The 21099-nt window shown below is 39.0% G+C and overlaps 1 protein-coding gene across 1 annotated transcript; it reads left to right on the top strand.

The window, feature by feature from the left end:
- The first annotated feature begins 8420 nt into the window (after positions 1 to 8420).
- On the top strand, positions 8421 to 16790 carry tnfaip2b (tumor necrosis factor, alpha-induced protein 2b). The gene is made up of 12 exons (XM_008398757.3): positions 8421 to 8557; positions 8893 to 9141; positions 9241 to 9898; positions 11713 to 11824; positions 12498 to 12620; positions 12954 to 13048; positions 13126 to 13209; positions 13295 to 13421; positions 13509 to 13631; positions 13722 to 13877; positions 15698 to 15819; positions 16220 to 16790. The coding sequence occupies exons 2-12, from the start codon at positions 8958 to 8960 to the stop codon at positions 16368 to 16370; spliced, it is 1935 nt and encodes a 644-aa protein (XP_008396979.2). The 5' UTR covers positions 8421 to 8557; positions 8893 to 8957; the 3' UTR covers positions 16371 to 16790.
- Positions 16791 to 21099: the final 4309 nt, after the last annotated feature.

Below are 21099 nucleotides of genomic sequence, written 5' to 3'. Positions count from 1 at the left end.
AAAAGAAGTCATTGACAATGAAAGAAAGCAAATGACACACACACAAAAATGATTCCCACGTTAACAAATGCAACAGTAAAAAGTGCCTTAAGGATATTACAACAATATGATCTTTGTTTTTTCAGTCAGCTATAATAGAAACAAACTTTGTGATGCTAACGGTGCAGCTATCTGTCAGCTGGATGGAGGGAGCAGAGGTCAGAGGTCAGAGACCTAACATAATACTCAGAGGAAGTTATTCTGTTTGAATACAGAAACTCTGTCTATGTTATCTTGTAACTTAATTATCGCGAGTCAAATCAAGTTTATTTGTAAAGAACATTTCACCACTAGGTGAAATGTTCTTTACATCATAAAAACATAATACAATGACCAATTAGGAAACAAGCATTTTTTAAATGATGAAGAACTGTTACAAAATACACATCAAACATATTGATCAGTGTTATAATTATTGTAAATGAAAAGCAGCTGTGAACAGGTGGCTGTTAGCCCTGATTTAAAGGAACTCAGAGGAAGGTTAGCGGTTCGCTAATCGCCTGGAGAAAAAACATCAGAATTTGTTTCTCTGCACATCCGAAACACCCAAACAGCACGTTGTCATCATTTTACCACAGAAGTAAAAACCGAATTATTTATGTAGCGATAAGGAGATTTTCTGCAGTACAGTGGAACTGCAGTGTTTAAATGTCATGTTCTTTAATCTAATCTAATCTGATTACCAAGCAGCTGCTGCGCTGTGTTCAGAAAGTAAACCTCCTTTCACTGCTTTCACTTCTGTACAGATTCAGACGGTCAGATGTTGGGACATCATGAGAAAAAACAATTTTTCTTAAAAATGTTACGAGTTACAAAAAGAGAACGGCTGCTTCCTCCTTTTATTGTAAAAAAGATTCCCGAAGGTCATGGTCAGGTAAAAATGCAGAAAAAAAAAATAGCGTGTTGATTAATTTACATACATTTTACATCAATCAGGCTGTTGTTTAAACATCCTCCTGCGTTGTCTGACATAGTGAATACTTATTAATTGCACCAGAGAAATCAAAGAACATGAGATTTAACATTAACAGCTTAGAAAGAAACCAGAAAGAAAAGCTAAATTTGAAGAAACATGGAATGATTTATCTAAGGAATGAAAAACTGGTTTCCTTTCTCTTTTATTTCGGAGAACCATCTTATTTTCTTGCAGTAGAGGTTTTTGTACCCTGTGAAGGTGAAGTGCCAGACTTGTGATCGAGGTATAATTTTTCAAGTTTTCTATTTCAGTTGTTATCAGTATCTTTGTTCATTGTTTGGAACAGTCAAAAGGTTACATTAAATCTTCATTTCCAAACTTGAACTGTGATTTTTCCACTATAAATTACTTTTTTTTTACTCTTAGTGTTTTAGCCATTTTATAAGTAAGTGACACATCAGTTGAAGGTCTTAACTTTCCTTTTTGTCTCTTTCAGGAAAAGGCCTCTCTGTTTCTCTGTAACCTCCACATCCTCTCCTGTGGCTTCATGCAATCTTATGTTGAGACATTTTGGAAGGATTTCTAAAAGCATATTTTTTTCTTCAACTATTACAGGTTACAAAAATTAGAGCACAAGCAACTTCAAAAAGTTGAAGACCACAACTTTTTGTAAGAGTTGTGACTGTAAGAAACTCTTGCAAAAAGCCTTGTTAATGCAGTGCAGGCACATGGCTTTGAACCTGTGTGTGTGATTGGATTGACATGTTTTTCTGTAAAATGTTTTGAGATTATATTTATTATGAATTTCCTCCAATAGGAATAAACTGAATTGAACATTTTCAAAAAAGACCCTGGACCAAAATGCTGTTAGAGACTCAGGCAACATTTTAGTCCCAAAAACAACATGAAAACAAACAGATATACACACACACATACACACACACGCACTCACACATACACACACACACACTCACGCACGCACGCACACACACACCCCACCTCATTCTTTTCCAGACATCTGGTCCATAAAAGCTGCAGCTTGTTCGTTTGACTATCATGGCTGACAGATTTGAAATGAAAATGGGAACAAGAGCAACAAAAATCAACTTCTGGATCTCTAATAGAATCACTTATTTGCTATCTTTCTGCTATAATCTTTATTTGGGAAGATTTTTTAAGTCCAAACTTTTGTGTAATTTCAATCAGAAGTCAACTTTTGGAAAAAAAAAAAAAAAGTCATATTGGAGCTGTATTTTCTGACCCTCACATAGAAACTATCCAGGAAAAAGTTCTTAAATGTGACTGCTTCATCAACAGGAATAAATTGTTTTTGCAAATATACTGTATAATTTATATACTGTATAAAAAGGTAACTGTGTTTTTTTTACTAATATTAAATAAGACTAAACATTTCCTATTTTAGGTCATTTATGATGATCAAAAATAACTTTGATTTACAGTCACTATAATTGGTGAGAGATTTTACTTTATTTTATTTTATTTTTTTACAGATTTTTTTTCTTCAAAGCCAGAAGTTTATACATACAAAAAGATCGCTACACTTTGCAAAAGTTATTAAAGACGATGATGTCGTCTTTGAATCGTCTTTGAATGGGCGTTGCTTTGAATCGTCTGGGCGTTTCAAAGCAACGCCCAGAACAGATTTCTTCCTTGTGCTATATCATGAACAAAAACAATCCAGTCAAATCAGTAAACATATCAGAGAACCATGGGTCTCCTGAGAGCAGTTCCACAGATAAGATACATGACAACACGCAAACAGAACCAGCAGGGAAATATGTCACGGAAATGCTGGGTGTGTTTGCTGGAAATGGTGTAGGATGTCTGCTGATAAACCTCATTTTTTGATAAAACAAAACAGTTTTTTCTGAGCCAATGATCTATTTGTGATTCTGTTGTGAAGCGTAAACAACAGTTAAATTGAGAATATGTACGAAAGTCTTTTTCACTTTTACAACCAAAACTATGTTCAGTTTTATTATTAATCAAAGGCAAATCTAAACAGGTGAGTTTTTAAAGGCACTCAATGTTTCAGCTGTTTTGCAGTTTTCTGGAAGTTTGTTCCAGATTAGTGGAGCATAAGAACCGAATCCAAGTTTGATTCTGGGTCTGGATGCAGAGCAGAACGAGAACCAGAAGACCTGGGAGGTTCTGGAAGGTTGATACAACAGCTGATATTTAATATAATTTGCTGCGAGGCAGTTCAGTGATTTATAAACTAACATCAGTTTTTTAAAGTCTGTTCTCTCGGTGAATGACTGTAGAGCTGGGTGGTGTAGAGCTGGGTGATGTAGAGCTGGGTGGTGTAGAGCTGGGTGGTGTAGAGCTGGGTGGTGTAGAGCTGGGTGGTGTAGAGCTGGGTGATGTAGAGCTGGGTGGTGTAGAGCTGGGTGATGTAGAGCTGGGTGGTGTAGAGCTGGGTGATGTAGAGCTGGGTGGTGTAGAGCTGGGTGATGTAGAGCTGGGTGGTGTAGAGCTGGTGATGTAGACCTGGGTGATGTAGAGCTGGGTGGTGTAGAGCTGGGTGGTGTAGAGCTGGGTGATGTAGAGCTGGGTGGTGTAGAGCTGGGTGATGTAGAGCTGGGTGGTGTAGAGCTGGGTGGTGTAGAGCTGGGTGGTGTAGAGCTGGGTGATGTAGAGCTGGGTGGTGTAGAGCTGGGTGGTGTAGAGCTGGGTGATGTAGAGCTGGGTGGTGTAGAGCTGGGTGGTGTAGAGCTGGGTGATGTAGAGCTGGGTGATGTAGAGCTGGGTGGTGTAGAGCTGGGTGGTGTAGAGCTGGGTGATGTAGAGCTGGGTGGTGTAGAGCTGGGTGGTGTAGAGCTGGGTGATGTAGAGCTGGGTGATGTAGAGCTGGGTGGTGTAGAGCTGGGTGATGTAGAGCTGGGTGGTGTAGAGCTGGGTGATGTAGAGCTGGGTGATGTAGAGCTGGGTGGTGTAGAGCTGGGTGATGTAGAGCTGGGTGATGTAGAGCTGGGTGATGTAGAGCTGGGTGGTGTAGAGCTGGGTGATGTAGAGCTGGGTGGTGTAGAGCTGGGTGGTGTAGAGCTGGGTGGTGTAGAGCTGGGTGTTGTGGAGCTGGGTGGTGTAGAGCTGGGTGGTGTAGAGCTGAGTGTTGTGGAGCTGGGTGGTGTAGAGCTGGGTGGTGTAGAGCTGAGTGTTGTGGAGCTGGGTGGTGTAGAGCTGGGCGATGTTCTCTATCTTCCTGGTTTTAGTCAGACCTCCAGCAGCAGCGTTGTGGATCAGCTGCAGCTGGAGGATTGATTCTTATTCAGACCTGTGAGGACACTGCTGCAGTAATCAATGCGACTAAAGACAAGATTCTCTTGCTGAGACATTCGTCCTTTAAAACTGAAAATCTATATCTGTATAAATTAAACTGATTGTTTGAAATGTTTCAACACACACTCCTCAAACAAAGCAGTTTGAGCCACGTGTCCCATCAGCAGCACTGAGCTGATCCAGCCAGATGTCATTGTGGCTTCGGTCCAACTGAAGCCTCATGCTCACACTGCAGTTTGACTTCATTTTTTGGCCTCCTATGTTGTGTTGTTTGCTTGTTAAGCTGTTTTTATTTTTCATTTTGTTTCCTTTATTTCTTTTGTCTTATTCTATTTTGTAAAATTTTACCTTTTCCTTTCCAATGCCTATTGGTCTTGCGCAGCACTTTGATCAACTGTTTTTTAACATGCTGTATTAATAAAACTGACACTGTTGGGTTTTTTTTTACCGACAACGATATTCAAATACATTGAAGTTTTTGGTTGTAATGCAGGAAGATGGGAAACAGTTTAAGGCCAAGAAGTTTTAAAGTAAAAGGAAACAGATTCAGACTTTAAATACTCAGTGGTTCAAAATAATTTACAGAATCTTTTCCTCACCAAGTAATGAACCTAGATCTAAAAGGTGGTGTGAAACAGCACAGATTCCTGCGTGGACGACTTTCTGGGCCGTGTGGTGTGTTAGAGGAATGATAGAAAATTGCTGTGGTATGTGTGTGTGTGTGTGTGTGTGAGAGCTGGAACATGAGTTATCTCCTCCAGCTGAAGCCAGACGTCTGTGAGGCTCGTTGTGTTTTCTCCCTGCTAGAAGCTCCTCCATTACGGCTTAAGATGGAGCTGGATCCCAGATTCCAGTAAGAAATCATATTTGTGTGAGATGACGGAGATTCTGCAGTTAGAACAGATCAGACTAAACTTGACTGCTCGCTGTTCTCATTCTCGCGAAAATGATTCAACTCTACCTCATTTTTATCAATCACAGATGCTTGGTAGCTTTATTTATTTATTTATTTATTTTTCCATGATCAGAACAACAACCTAAAACATAGGGTGGAACCATAGTTTAGTTCAGAGAACAGTTTCCTTTCTCTGAATCTACTTTCCTTTCTGCTCTGTGTTTCTGGCCGTTTGTCTCTCAGCTGCCTTCACAGCTGCTTTGGCTGCCAGGGGCGTTATGTGCCACAGTCAGGACATCTCACTGTTTTCTCTCTACTGATCCAGAACCTAATAAAGACCTGATTGAAGAAGCTGCATTCTGGTCTCTATCACAGGTACATGAAGGTTAAACTAAGCAAACTTTGCTGGTAGAGTCAATTGGACACATCAAAAACAAAAAGCTACAGAGAATAACAACATTTTTGACAAATGGGATCAGTATCACACGTGCTTTAACTTCAACAGTAAACTTTCAGTTTTTTTTGTCTCCATAAAAGCTACACCAGACGTGGCACTCTGTTTTCACAGCTGAGACACCCTGACCTGCCAGCAGCTGATCCTTCTCCCTCTCCTGCTGTTAACGTTTTGCTTTTTATCAACAAAGAATCTACTCTTACATCAGTTCATCTGCTTATTTACACAGTCTGCAACACTGAGATTAGGAGTCATTAAGAAGAGGCAAATATTGTGTCTCCTTCACTGTACAAATAGGAAATGACTCAACTTCTGAGGCTGGAGAGAGGATCCATTAAAAATGTACAAGCTAAGTACAGTAACAAAAGACGCGTGTAAGTTTTACAAAAAATATGTTTTTTATTTTATTTTTTTTACATATTTATTAAAACTGTCACCACACAACAGATAAATCCAAACCATCCATCCATTTTCTTTACACCCTTGTCCCTCAGTGGGGTCGGGAGGGTTGCTGGTGCCTCTCCAGCTAACGTTCCGGGTGAGAGGCGGGGTCACCCTGGACAGGTCGCCAGTCTGTCACAGAACAGATCAATCATAAAAGATCATTGGTTTTGTGTTGACACAATTTTAGGGCCGAACCTCTCCGCTATCGGGAACCAATCCTGACCTGACCTCAGCACACCTCAGCTCTCAGTTCACAAAGATTACTTTACCCTTGGTCAAATCTTCATTTTCATCAGCATATCATCACCTTTCTAAAATAATGGCCTTAGTAATTTTTTTTTGCCTAACGTTATTTTTCTTTTTATACCTAAATAATCTTTTGGGAATACAAAGGAGGGATCTTTTACTTGTCTTTTGGTCATAATTACTTTTGTCAAAAAAATGACATAGACCATTACTTTAGGAAGGTAATGGCCTTCCTAAAGTATTAAATGTCCTTTTTTTCCCCCTGATTATACACTAAACCACATCAGAGCCAAGGTCCACTCTGTGTGTGTCTACAGTAGAGAACCACCCGACCTTTACTTGTTGTTTTTGGGAATAACTTCTTAATGTTTTTGTGTGACAACAAAAATACTCGAGCTGTGTTATTTGTGCTTATTGGGAAAAATGTAAGTGTAAAAAAACTAGCTTAATCTGCATACAGACACCAGAGGAGAAACATAAATGGAAAAAAAAGAAAAAAAAGTTAATCTAAAACTAAACCGAGTCCCTTGAGCTGCTTTTAATTTTTTCCCCTCATAGTTTTCAGTGAAGTGACCGGCTTAGTTCTCTGAGAGACAAAACCCCTGCTGACAGTTTGGTGGCATGTTTGAGGATTGAGGCTTTCATAAGTACTGACAGTCTACATGTATGTCAGATCTGGATTGGTAAATTATGCCACGGAGTCAGAAGCTGAGAACAACAAATAGTAACGGACTGTAACAGGTAAGACTCACCTTTAAAGTAGTGATTTTAAACAGTAAGGTTAAGTCGTAACTATGGAGTTAAGTATTTTTTCGATCATTGTCTAGTAAATCTAGTAGAGGCAGAGTGAGGCAACCTTTGCAGCTTGTGTTTTTATGACATCATGCAGCTCAGTATTCAGGCTTAATGACACAAAACTTTTATTTTGGTACCTAAAGGAAAACCTGATATTACTTAAGATTTGAAATAGTCCCATTCTTCACCATAACCAGGAAGAGCAGCATGTCCAGCTGCTGGATTCGGTTTTTCCCAACAGGATCCTGTAGAAGCTCATAGATGACCTGCCTCCAGATGACTGTTTTTCTTTCTCCATCCTGTATTGCAAGACAAGATATTTTTTATGATGATGAGATTTAGTCTGGAGCATCATGGGAAATGTAGGAAGACTGCACTATAATCCCTTCAGCACTGCTTTGTTTTTCTTAAGGAGATAGTTTCATGTTCCCATTTCTACTTTTGTTTTTTTTGTGCTCTGTCTTTTCCTTCACAGTGACCTGGTTTGTCAACACAATACAGAACAAACAGTAGAAGTGTAAATGTGAATACTTCTACTACATAATCTCCCACAATTACAATTGACCACACTTTTCATCAAAACTTCAGCCGTAGTTCGCATCAAAACATCCTTCCAGAGAACACAGTCATGTTGACAACATGACAAATCAATGGACTGTCTTATCCCTGCGCAGTGACACAAGGACATGTCAGTCTGAGGCGCTGACATGTTCACTGGCTCACATATTTACTTTTGAGAGATGAACTGAGGCTGCTGTTTGGCTGTTTGTATGAATGGCTTCGAGAAATGCACCAAATTGACTGAGAAAAACTGTAATTAGTTCATCAGATAGACAGACATACATCACATGATAAGCTGCAAATAAGTAACTTCGGCATCATCAGCCCCCTCTGGTGTACACCAGTATCTTTTTACAGTCTACACTGTGCACACTACAAGTGGGGACCCTTGGCTGGGTGTTTTTTGGGGGTGTTTTTTGTTCTGCCACCCCTTTGGTGCTCTGCCCAGGTCAGAAAGCCATACTGGTTATATTAAAATCCACCTCATCACAACTTCCCACAGAGCCGTTCCAGCCTCTGCTTAGTTTTGCCAGTCAGTTTGGTTTGTCTACAGTAGCTTGTATTTGGTACCGAAAAACACAGAGTTATCTAGTTTTGTGGTGTTAAACAAAAAATGAAGGTTGGGGTCACCAAAGTTTGTTCAACAGCTACAGCTTTAGTAAAGAGTTTCATAAAAGCCTGGGGAAGCTTTCCTCTCTGAAAGAGAGGTATTGCCTCAGTGCTGGTGTTTATAAAAAGCCTGTCTGTGCGAGTTTGTAGGGCACGGGGGGGCAGGGGAAGGAGTGCAAAGGGGTGGTTGGACTTTCCACAGTACATCATTATAAGTGGGAGCAACGTGGGAGGAGCCAGCAGAGCTAAAAGAGACCAGCTGAAGTGTTAGAGGCAGAGCAGCGGCTGCAGGACCAGGGTGAGTAACGTCCTCTGAAGGAGGATTCATGCACATCAACTTTGTTACTCCGTTCAAGTTCCACGCTGATGTCTAACTAAGTCTGTTTCTTAAAGTGTTTAAGACTTGATTCAACATACACTCTTAATTATCTGGTGCTCTTGTTTGTATTTCAGCAGCCATTTAATGTCATCTGAGAAGCTGTTTAGATTTTTAACACTAACATAACAAGCATATTAAAATCATTCGACATTAAAAAGTATCAAAAACTGACTAAACACAAGCTTACACCAAATCTTCTCTTCTTATGAGTTTATTTGCACTGACTGACATTTTGACTTTGCCTTTTTTTTTAGCTTTTGTGGTCGTTTGATCTTTTTTCTCTTCCCGGACGAGGATTTGGACCGAACCAGACTTTACAATGCGAGATTGCTCGCCTCCAGAAAGCCTCCGGATGAACAACGTCATTTATCAAGGAGGCAGATGGATTAGAAGAAAACTCAAGAACATAAGGAAACCGTCCAGCCCTCAGGAGGGCGTCGACTCTTCAACAGTAACAGAGGAGCCCCAGTCCCAGTCATCTGAGGAGGAAGATTCCCTAGATGGTAAGAGACCGTCCAAGATTTCACACTTCACTCGAACCATCAGCCTTCAAAATCTCTGATTAAAAAAAAAAACGTTTCTTCTCTCTTCATTGTCTTTAGATACTCTAACCTTCGAGGAACTACTTGAGCAAAGCTTGTATGAGGCTAGCCTTGTGCTGATCAACAGAGAGAATCAACTGTTTGAGAAGGAAACCGACGATGAAGTGCAGAAGCATCACCCAGAAGAGATAGAAAGGCTTTCTGCAGAACGCAGAGCGCTGGAAAAAAAGATACAGCAGACTCTGCAGAAGAGTCTGACTCTGAAGCTCGAAGAGGTCGCCGACGAGATGACGGTCCAGACCCTGACCACGGCCTTAGAATCTGCTGTGAAGGCCATCTACCAGGAAGAGGTGCAGGACCTGCAGAGGAAGCAGCTGAAGAGTCGGACTCCAAGCAACTGGAAGGAGCTCCATGACTCAACTCTTCGTGGTTTGATAGAGAGCCGGATGGACAACCCCTCAGTGGCCCCCGCAGGCCAACCTGGACAGTCGTCCATCCAGCTGGACGTCCAGGGCATGGGGAGGCAGCTGAAGGAGGACCTGCTCTTGGTGGTCAACGTGCTGAAGAGCTGCTACCCACCGGAGGCAAACATCTGTCAGTTTTATGCATGGCTGTATCACCAAAACCTGAGCGCCAGACTCAAGAAGATTGTGGACTTTGTTCTGGATGATAAAGACTGTACTTTCATCCTGCGCTGGGTCAACGAGTATTATCCAGGGTAAGGCATCATCTCCATTTCCCTTTAAAACAGTTATTCTGCACATATACATGTTGCAACACTTCTTTGGGAATAGTTTATGAGTATTTGGGCTTGGAAGCAGTTCTACTTTTCTAGTCAATGCTGTTGGATGACATTTCATTCTGGATAGTTGGCGTTCTTTGGGGAGTTTGACTTTATATGGCAGTTTTAAAGCTTTATGAACACAAATATTCAGCAACCACTTCTGTCAGGCTTCAGTGCTGGTGCCACCATCAGTGTGTGAATGTGTGTATGAGTGACTGAATGTGGTGGGAGGCATTTGGGGACTAGACAAGTTCAGACCACTTCATGAAAAGTTTATTTATATCAGTAGCTTTGTTCATGTGAAACACATTACTGTTATCTACTCTGCCATCATTAAAAACACACATCATACAGAAGAACACTACTGTATGCATACAGTATATGTATGCATACAGTAGTGTATGCATACATATAAGCATACACTACTGTATGCATATATGTATGCATACAGTAGTGTATGCATACATATAAGCATACACTTATATGTATGCTAAATCATACAGTAGATTTAGCATACATAAGTGAAAATGAATAACAGTTCAAAATATAAAATGTGCAATAATTAACAATTCCAGTTATGTGTACTTTGATCCTCAAAAGCTTCTTTTTAAAAAATGACTTCTGCTCAAATTTTATAAGAGTTAATGGTAGACATATCCACCCTTTCATTTTGTAGTCTAACTGCACACACACGCACACACACACACACACACACACCAGTGTTTTCAAGCCGTTATTTCAGTTAGCTATGATGATTATTTTTTCGCTTAAAGCAAATGAAAACATGACATTTAGAATTTAGAAATTAATTTAGAAAGCCAAAAATATGCATATTTTAATATATGAATGCGGGCTTAACAAAAAGTATGTTTAATACCTGCATAAGAGTTGTTATTTTCAAAAGGTACTTATAGTCTGACAAACGAGGCTCATTGAAATGCATGTTCCAAATAATTAAATGTAAATCATAGCTGAGTTAGTCATGTGTCAAAGTTATGAAGCGATTCTGCTTTTGACTCATAATATTGCTCAAAGGACTCTATCAGACAACTGCTGAAGTTTAACATTAGGATGGTTTACTGTCTTACAAAAAGAAAAAAACAATAATTTAAGACAAATACAAGAACACAAGAGATGCTAAACTGAGAAGACAAACCAAATGAGGAAGGATTATAGTAAGAAACCAAAACACTGATACAAGAACATGACAGGAATAATCCAAATGAAAAACACAAATAATCAGGGCAAAATAATAAACCATGAAACTAGATTGAACAAGGAGTAAAAGAAACTGACAGAATATGGGAAGATTTTGACTAACAGGAGACAAAAAAAGGAATAAAACAACAAACCAACAAGAACAACCCAGAGAAACTATTCAGGAGGGGAACCACCAGATGAACTTCTAAAAAAACATTAAGTACCACTAATACCAGCAAAACTATGAAACATAATGCCCAGCCCTGTTGTGCAGAGATTTGCACATCAGTTCTTTGTTTAACATACAAGCTCATCACACACACCCTGCAGTTGTTTCAGTGAGTGTGTGCAATATGGCAGTTGGCACAATCATGCAGAACTGCAGCACTGTGTGAATGAACCAGTTAATGTCAGCTATGGCACATGTTTGTTCTTGTTTCTGAAGGTCAGGTTGACACAAAGTAAAAAATAGAAGTCAGTCTAAATTTGATCAAAAAGTCTTGTATCCCTTTCAATAAATTTCCTGGTGTGTTTCGTCATCGTTTCAGAATCCTTAAGAAGCCGGAACTGGCCAAGGAAATTGATTCAGCAGCACTGGGACAACTGCTGCCTCAAGATTTACTGGACAACCTGGAGGAGCAGTACCTGACCACACAGGAGGTAATGTAGTCATACAAGCAATAATAATAATAATAATAATAATAATAATAATAATAATAATAATAATAATAATAATAATAATAATAATAATAATAATAATAATAAACTGTAATGGATAGTGTACAGTTCAAACATAAATGTCACTATTCAAGCCGTTGTTTCAGTTAGTGGGGAAATAACGGTTAGATTTGCTATAATCTGTAGCAGATTACAGCACAAGTTAATTGCAGTTTCTTGACAAGTTATAAAAATGAATAAACAAGTCAAATAAAAACAATTTCTAAAAAACAAAATTACCAGGCTGTTTGAGAATCTGTTAAATTATCATTACTTCATTTCTTGGAGCCAATTAAAACTGCAGTATGTATGAATATTTCTGTTATTTTTATAAATTAAGCCCTTTTCTAAAACTAGAAAACTCTCGGCGAGTGCTTTTTATTTTCTTGCGTCAATAACTTCCTCCTCAGATTTTGACATTGTTCTTTTTTTTTTTTTGCTAATTATAATGCAATAGTGGTCGTGATATCACTGGTTGCTATCACTATTTTATTATGAAGTTTAAACTATTTAATTAAAGGTTTAAAATGTCACTTTTTTGCATGTGTAACAAAAATGTCCATGCTATGTTGAAAGCTGCTCATGGTGACCTTATAACCTGTTTGTTTTTGTTCAGACTGAGCTGTCAGTTTACCTGAACAAAGCTCTGGAGGAAGAAAGGAAGAAATTGACAAAAGGAGAACAACCGCCGACAGAGGACGGCTGCTTCACCAGCCCCCTGGCCCACGACGTCATTCCGGTAGCTATGTTAGCTAAACAAGCTAGCTTTACCAAGCTACTAAGGAAAACATTAACCAACAAGGAAGTTTCACTCATTAACAGATCTAACACTAATAACTCCTTCTCCTTCTACATGTAAACAACATTTTTGGATTATAACACCAATAAAACATTGTTCAGTATAAGTAAAATGTAGAATGTAATGTTTACTGCTTGTTTCACAATAGGTGACTGTATGTTTTTATGATAGAAGGAACTTGAAACTGTCTTGTTGCTCAAATATTTTATGCAAATAAACTTGACTTTATTTGACTGTTGTCGATAAATGTGTTCCATCTGTTCCTGTTTTCAGATCATTAATGGCATGGTAACCGTGGCAGAAACAGTCACAGGGAGCCAGCAGAAAGCCCAGAGGATAACACGTCAACTAACCGATATGCTGCAGAGGTAACACAACACCTTCTCGACTCCCCCCAGCTGAAACGTTAATGCCAACAAAAACTCATAAGAACCGACTCCTGCAGGTTTAAAGCTTTCCAAGATGACATCATCAAACAGAACAGCAAACCACACGTCAAAGCCGTCCTGGGCTGTGTGGAACAGTTCAGGTGTGTTTCTGATCCACCAAAAGACGAGATGGATTATCATTCAGAGCTTCATCACTCAGCTGCAGGTTTGTTTCTGTCTCTACAGGGACATTCTGCAGAGGAAAAGCCATTTGTTCCAAGATGACGTTCAGGAAAACTGTTTGACTATCCTGTCCGAAATGAGGCGATCCGCCCGTACCTGCTTATTAAGCTCAATGCACAAGTCCCTCAAGGTAAGGGTTGTTTTAATAAAGACTGAAACTGCGTTTTCATTTTGTCTGTGTCGCTCTATTTAAAGTCATCTGTTTAAACCCAACCAGCCACAGTACCAGAAGCTGGGAACCGGAGACTGGCTGAAGAAGAAGAGTGTGTTTGAGAAGCTGTTGAGCAGCTTGGAAAACAGCATCCAGGACCTGGAGGGCTTGGCTCCGTCCTGTTACCAGGTAACACCCTCCTGATTCCAGCACATTGTTGTCCATTTGCTTCTGCTTTTTAGTAATAGCAGGACTGAAATGTTCTTTTATTGTTTTTAGTGGGTGATTGGTGATCTTCACCTTGAAGTGACACAAGAATATGTGAAGAGGCTCCTGAGAGGAGAAGTCAAGCTGAAGGACAGAGAGCATCAGCAGAGGGCCTTCAACGCCGTGATGGACAACGCTGAGAGTTTACACAAGCTTTTCACCAGCATGGTGAGATTTGATCAACATCTCACACACACACACACACGCACACACACCAAACCAGTTAAGGTTGTAGCCTAAGGCTTGTACATTTCCTGAATCCTTAGAGTCTGTTGAGTATTTCGGTTGTTAGCTCTTGTGTCCCTGATGTCCCTGGGTGCCATTTGGACAAAATAAATGTATCTAGTTTAGGTGAAAGGCGTGGAAAAATGTGCATTGGTTTTGGTTTAATGAGCTCTAGTGATCTGTGTTTGGACTCAAAACTTAGAGAAAGCCACAAGGCTCCTGTTTAAGATGATACAAAACTCTTCATTATAGATCTTTGACAAATGTCCATAACATGAGCCTAGACTGGACATACACCTGTCTCAAAAATCAAGATTTGTCCAAAAGGGTTATTAGCTTGGTCACAGCTGATGACTATGACTAAGCTAACACTATTGAAGGGCTATCATACCAACATACTGTCTGGAGGTAATAATAATAATCTCCTCAAAAATTATGGTTCAGCTTTGATTCTCTGAGATGGACCAAAATGTGAAGTTTTGGCTTCTGGCCCATAGACTAACACTTTAACATTTTCCATTGAAAAATACTGATGAGTCAGAGCATCAAAGGAGAGGAAGGCCTGGAATGAAAAGTTTTTTTTTTTGTGCTGCATTTATATAATTTCATATGAATTTCACTTTAATATATTGATTTAAATAAAAGTTATTTTCTGAGCTACCAAAAAACATGGATGTTTTCTATGACTTCTTTAAAAAGATAGAACACACACTTCCCCACTCGACTCTTCTGTTTACACACAGAGAGATCAGGGAGTCAGAGGAGCAGGAAGTATTAAATATTTTCCTGATAAAAACAGGAGAGGAAAAAAGGAAAAGCAGCTGCTTACTCAGCTCTTGGAAAAACAGAGGCGAGAAGTTTAACTGAACCAATGTCAGCAGAGTGAATGCAGCACTCTAGCACTTTAGCTAGATTAATTATTGTCCTGAATTCATCAGCACCAAAGTTATTACCTCCAACCTTTTGAAACTTATAAGCTTTTTATCAACATTTTAGCCATTTTCCAATGAACAGTAAGGACATTATTAGCATTAGTAAACTGAAACCTCAGGACTGTGAAGATGCCAATTTCACCTGATGAACTAAATGCTACAAACCTCAAAAACCGTAATGCTGAATATTCTGACCAAACTGAACGATGAACAAGACAGACGACACAGCTTACTGTTGCTGCGTTTGAGTTTTATAAAAACTTGTAAAAAGAACAAAAACAACAACAAAAAAAACAAGTTGTTCTTATAATTAGAGTAAAAATGGTGTAAATATAATCTCTTGATATGACTTTGATTATCCTGGCAATTAGGCATTTTATCAATATAGAGTTTCAAATGTAATTATCTTTATCTCATAGCAGGATTGGGCCAATGAAGACGGTTTATTCACAGAATCATCTCCTGTTGTTTTTGTTTTTAGGAGACTTTCTGTTTCCTTAACTTGACCTGGAAAACTCATACTTGAGTGATGTACTTGATTAAAACTCTCACAGCATGATTCTGATCCTTCAGTTGACTAAAATTATAAAATCAGAACTGATTGTTTGCAGACTGCTTGCTTAGGAGCATCATGTGAATGTAAAATAATAAAACCAGTGTGAAACCTGCCACTTTATTTAAGTGGCAGGTTAAATAAACAATGCCAACAAAAATAAATAATAAAAAAAAGCAAGTAGTGTGATAAATATGCAATTTCTCACATTAATGCAGTGTAAAAATGGAAGACATTACCTACAACCTGCAGCTAACTTCAGCTTGGTGTCTTTCCAGGGATCCCAGGAGGAATGGCTAAAGGAAATCCTGACCAACATGGCAGAAGTGCTGAAGCTCCAAGACGTCCCCGCCCTGCAAATGCAAATAGTGTCATTGGGACACGCTTACCCCGACCTGAGGTACAATTCACACCAGTTTCCTTTTTCTTTTCTTTTTTTCAGTGGGTCTGGCCTCATAAATAAAGAACGATAAAATGTTGTTTACGTCAAACCACTTTGATGGAGGATAAATCTATTCTGAGAAGGACAGGAAGTGAGCTCTGCCAGACTTCTTTGTATCTTAAGTGTTTCCTGACAACAGCAGCTGCGCTTGGACCCCAGAGGATGCTCGGCGCTTTTAGGCGGAATATTAGAACAGAAATGCATATCTCATGCTATTATGTAGCGTGACAGCAGGTAGTCAGTTTATCTGGAGGATTGTAGAGTCTCTGCAAGCTGAAATTTCTAGACATATACCTCTCTGATAAATAGTCCGCCATTTTTAAAAATCTTTTCTTTCCCTCCCCTTTTTCATCCTCAGTGAGAAACACGTCTCGGCTTTGCTCAAACTCAAGTCAAACATCTCCAAGGAGGACAGGCACAAGGTCAAGGCGACCCTTTCAGACACCCGTAAAGAATCCAGCAAAGGCGCCGAGTTTCGTCCTTTTTTCTCTAAAGTAGTGGTCAAATAAGCTGCCCTGCTTTTCTTCTGTTAGTTATTTAAATGTTGGTGGAGAACTGTGACATGCAGCATCAGTGATAGGTTTCGTGAATGCTCTTTTCAATAAGCTTGTGTGGGAGTACGTCACAATTTGGTCAGTTTGTACTCTGAAACTAAACCACTGTCAGTATATGACTTGTTTCTTCTCTGAGTGACGTCATGAGTTTCTAGTTTCTGAGGACGACAAAAAACGTGTGTGTGTGTGTGTGTGTGTGTGTGCGTGTGTGTGTGTGTGTGTGTGTGTGTGTGTGTGTGTGTGTGTGTGTGTGTGTGCGTGTGCGTGTGCGTGTGCGCGTGCGCGTGCGTGCGCGTGTGCGTGTGCGTGTGTGTGTGTGTGTGTGTGTGTGTGCGCGCGCTTGTTTTTGTAAATAAATAAAGCAATAGTTTTATATCAAATTTGTGTTAAACATGTTTCTTCTTCACTTTTTCAAATCAAAAATACTTTACTTATCCAAAAGGAAAATGAAATTTTGGTGTAACTCATATCATCAAAATATCTTCGAAGAGTCGTCTTGGATGGTGACGCTGTAGGCTGGAAGGGTCTGCTGTAGCAGTCAGTCTTACAATAAATCCAAAGAAGCCTCTGACTGAACACTTGAACACTGATGCTGTTTTATGTTGTCATGACTGTCACCACATGCTAACGGATAAATATCCACCCAGCAGAGACGATGCTTCACAGTAACATGTCTGAGATGAAACCATCAGTTGTTAGAAATCTCTGCTGATTCATAACATTTGATCTTGCTGCTCCTCTTTAAAGCTCTGTCTGATTAGAAAGTCGTGCAGAGAGACGTTGGAGTAGGGGATTTGATCCATGTCCATAACGATTAATGAAAGAGATGGTTTGAACCTTCCTGTTCCTCCTCTGCATCCGTGAAGATTCCTTTTTCTAACTTCTCTGGGATTTGGGGCTCACAGTTTAGATATTATTTGAGCTTTTGAGATGCTAATCAGCTGCGCCCAGTTGTAAAAACACCTTGTTGCCATGGCTACACATCATAATTATCCAAAAGTTGTTTTTTTTTAAAAGAGCAAAAATCCTCCCAGCCGCACATTATCCAAAACCATATGGAATATGGAATGGTTCAAAAATGCAATGACTCAACTAACTAAATAAATTATGAACGAAAGTCCACAAAATGAAATCAAAACACAGATCCTCCACCATGCTGCCACCATGAGCGGCTCAACTCTAGAATCCAATGATGAAATGACCTGCTTTCATACAGTGAAAGATATTTCACATTGTGTCGTGATCATAAATAAAACCATGCAAAACGAAAACAAAAAAATGAAAAAAATTGTTTCTGTTCATTTGCTCACCCTATAAAAAGAGTACCAAAACTATCCAACCAGGAAACATTTCCAATAAGTGCACAAACTAAACTAAAACCATTGAGCACAATAAAAACTGGAACTGATTGATCAAGGTACACTTTTTGGATTTTTCCTTGGGGATGTTCTGCTTGAGCAGTTTCTTGTTTTCAAGTGAAACGTTTTCTTAGAATCACAGTAGAATACGTTCCGAGGACTTCATTTCTGAGCAGCAACACAAGGACAGACTAGGTCAGTGCTAATATGAGAAACCTGATTTTATTGACTATTACATGAGATATTAATATCCAAATACATGTTTGAGACACACCAGTCAGACATGCAGCTGTCACCATCAACCAAACAAACACAAATTTCATCACAAACATTGCTTCAACACAACAAAGGAACGTCCCCCACTGCATTTACTTCTGTGACCAAAGGTCAACACAACACCGCTGTTAGGAGGAAATGGAAAAAAAAAAGAATCAAAGATTAAGCAATAAGCGCAAAAACACTTAATCATAAATGCCACATGTAAGTAATGACTCACTTAGAAACATTGTTGTCAAAAACTCTGTAAACCAGTTCTTCAGTTAACTGAGAACCCATGTATGCACATGCTAACCCAGGCATTTACAACAATTTCTTCTTTTAAAGTCCTCTGCTTGAAGCTGCAATATGTAACTTTTATGAAACAAATGTAGCAAAATGCAAAATTCCTCATTTACTCAAAGGAATTACAGCACATACAGATTTTTCCTTCCCTTAAGTGAATGATGCGATTGCAATCAGAAACAGCTGTGGAAAGATTCCACACGGCGTCACATGGGAGAATCGCATCCTGGTGACTTTCTAACATCAAACATATTGGTCTGGGGACTGGAGGAAAATGGCCGCCTGCAGCGTTACCATTTGGCTGTGTACAGATAAAAAAAATACAAATACATTTGTTAAGCAGTAGCATATGGGGTAACAAATGAGGGTTATTCTGAGACTGAGAAGTGTTTCCATTGCAGTTTTGAGAAATAAATCTACTTTGATACGACTGAAAGCCCACCTCATCCTAGTGCAAAAACCTTTAATCCATAAAATATGAGAGGGTTTTTCAAAATTGCCTTGTTTTCATTAAGTTAATTCATTTTCACAATTTCAGTTTGTGCAATTATATGGCTCCTCATATTTATAAATTATGAGTAAGAAAATAAATGTTTGAAAAAACTCATGTCAAACTCACTAGGATGATGTTTTTTCAGTTAGATGTATTGTAGTTGCATCCGCTGTTGCCATCTTTTTTAATGACTTAGCACATGAACAAGCTTACACACTGATTTAAATTTCACTTCTTATTTAATGAAAACACAGCAGTTGCAATTGTTTCTACATTTGCAAAATATAGACAAAGATTTGCACAGATTTGTAAAGAAAACAGATCTTGTGTAGCCAACACGAAGGACTTCTCTGCTGACCAAAGTAGCAGAACAATCAAACAGCAAAATCAAGATTTAAATTGCAAGCTGCTAGATTATCAAACAACAACAACGCAGCAGACTTCCAGCTTTTCCCATGAAAGTGTCGGACAAAAGAAGGTGAAATCTGCAGAACAATTCAGGGAACTCATTGACTCTTTGTAATGGGGATTTCAGCGGCCACTCAACACACTGAGGTATTTCCAGCCAAGAATAATCAATGCCTCTGGGCCGTTCCAGAGGATCTGGGAAGGATGTGAGTGTACAGAGGGTATTGCAGCGAATTACTGTCAATATGTCACACTTTCTGTCACCTTCTTGATGCAGGAGGATACGTGTGCTCAGGATGTGAGGGGAGATGTACAAACACGAGAACAAGCTTTTAATGAAGGGAAAGCGGGAGGGAAGGATAAGCTCATTACGGAGCTAAAGGAAACTCCCTAATGCCAGTAAGTTGATTCACTGGTTTAATTACACTGGAAACTCCACTGGCTTTACTGGGGCCAGATGGAAAACCTTCTCACGTCTGAATAAAGGCTGAGGCCATAGTTCAAGCTTTGTCTTTCATAAGAATTACCAGAGCATCCAGTTTGTATCAGCCGGTAACACTTTATTTGAAGGGGGGTGAATAAGACCGTCATGATACTGTCATAAACATGACATAACACCTGTCATGAACATGAATAAACCTTCATGAATATTTATGACTGTTGTCATAAAGCGTCGTTTGGTAAATTATGACATTTTTAATACAAAGTTGACATTATTGAAAATGTCTTTGTTATGACAACTTGACATTAACCAAGAAATCATTACTGTTTAAACTTTACTTTTAATAATATAAAGTTACCTAATTTTTAAAGTGCAATCAGTAATAATTTTAGAACAAATTTATATCAGTAAAGATTTCTTGGTTAATGTCAAGTTGTTATAAAAATGCATTTTGAATAATGTCAACTTTGTATTAAAAGTGTCATAATTTACCGAATTACACTTTATGACAAGTCATAAATATTCATGAAGGCTTATTCATGTTCATGACGTGTGTTATGTCATGTTTATGAAAGTATCATGACGATCTTATTCACCCCCCTTCAAATAAAGTGTTACCCACATCCCTTACCTACTGCCAGGCAGTGGAAGGATAATGATTTGTGGTTTGCTGCTCAATTATCTCAATACCTCATAAAGATTGAGCTCACCAAAGTATTCAAGAGTCAACTATGGGGGTAATATGTTCAGCAACTGAAGCTGGGCCCAAATTGACAACTCCATAATAGAACTGCTAAAAAAAAAAGAAATCAATCAGGTCCTTGCAAATGCCCAGTCAAAGTTCAGAAATCACCTTGATTGAAATGCCATGGTGGGAAACAAACAGTCACAAAACTTAAACTGAAGCATTAATGTAGAAAATTACTTCACCATTCCCCAAGCTACACAACAAAGTTTTGTAAATTAAAGTTTCAAATAAATTTACATTAAAATGTTCAATCCCTACATTCTTGTTAAGGGCTTTTTACTATCTTAGCATGCACTTGTCACTGGCTGAATTTATTTAAATTCAGATGTATTTGACTGATCAACTGTTTCTCAATGTTATCCATGTGAGGCATTAAGCTAGTGAAGTTAAACAAAAGAAACACACAACACATGCATTTCAAGTAATTAATGTATTGATCAAATATGAAATCGTACAGAGAGGAGTTTCTTGTTATGGATGCATATTAGTGACATGAATCTTGTTAGGAATTTTAACGTCTGTTGCAACGATGCTTCCAGGAAGTGGTGTAGTTTTTTTACTTGTCTCTGACAGAACATTTCCCAAAGGAAAAGAGTCACGGAGCAGGTCTCCTATTGGGGAAGTGCGCCCTCTGGTGGTCTTTCTCATAGCACAACGATTACGCCACAAACTGA

This window comes from Poecilia reticulata, chromosome 22 (assembly GCF_904066995.2).
Source record: "Poecilia reticulata chromosome 22, P_reticulata-male-v2, whole genome shotgun sequence".
Classification (NCBI taxonomy): domain Eukaryota; kingdom Metazoa; phylum Chordata; class Actinopteri; order Cyprinodontiformes; family Poeciliidae; genus Poecilia; species Poecilia reticulata.
This window is presented reverse-complemented; position numbering and strand designations above follow the sequence as displayed.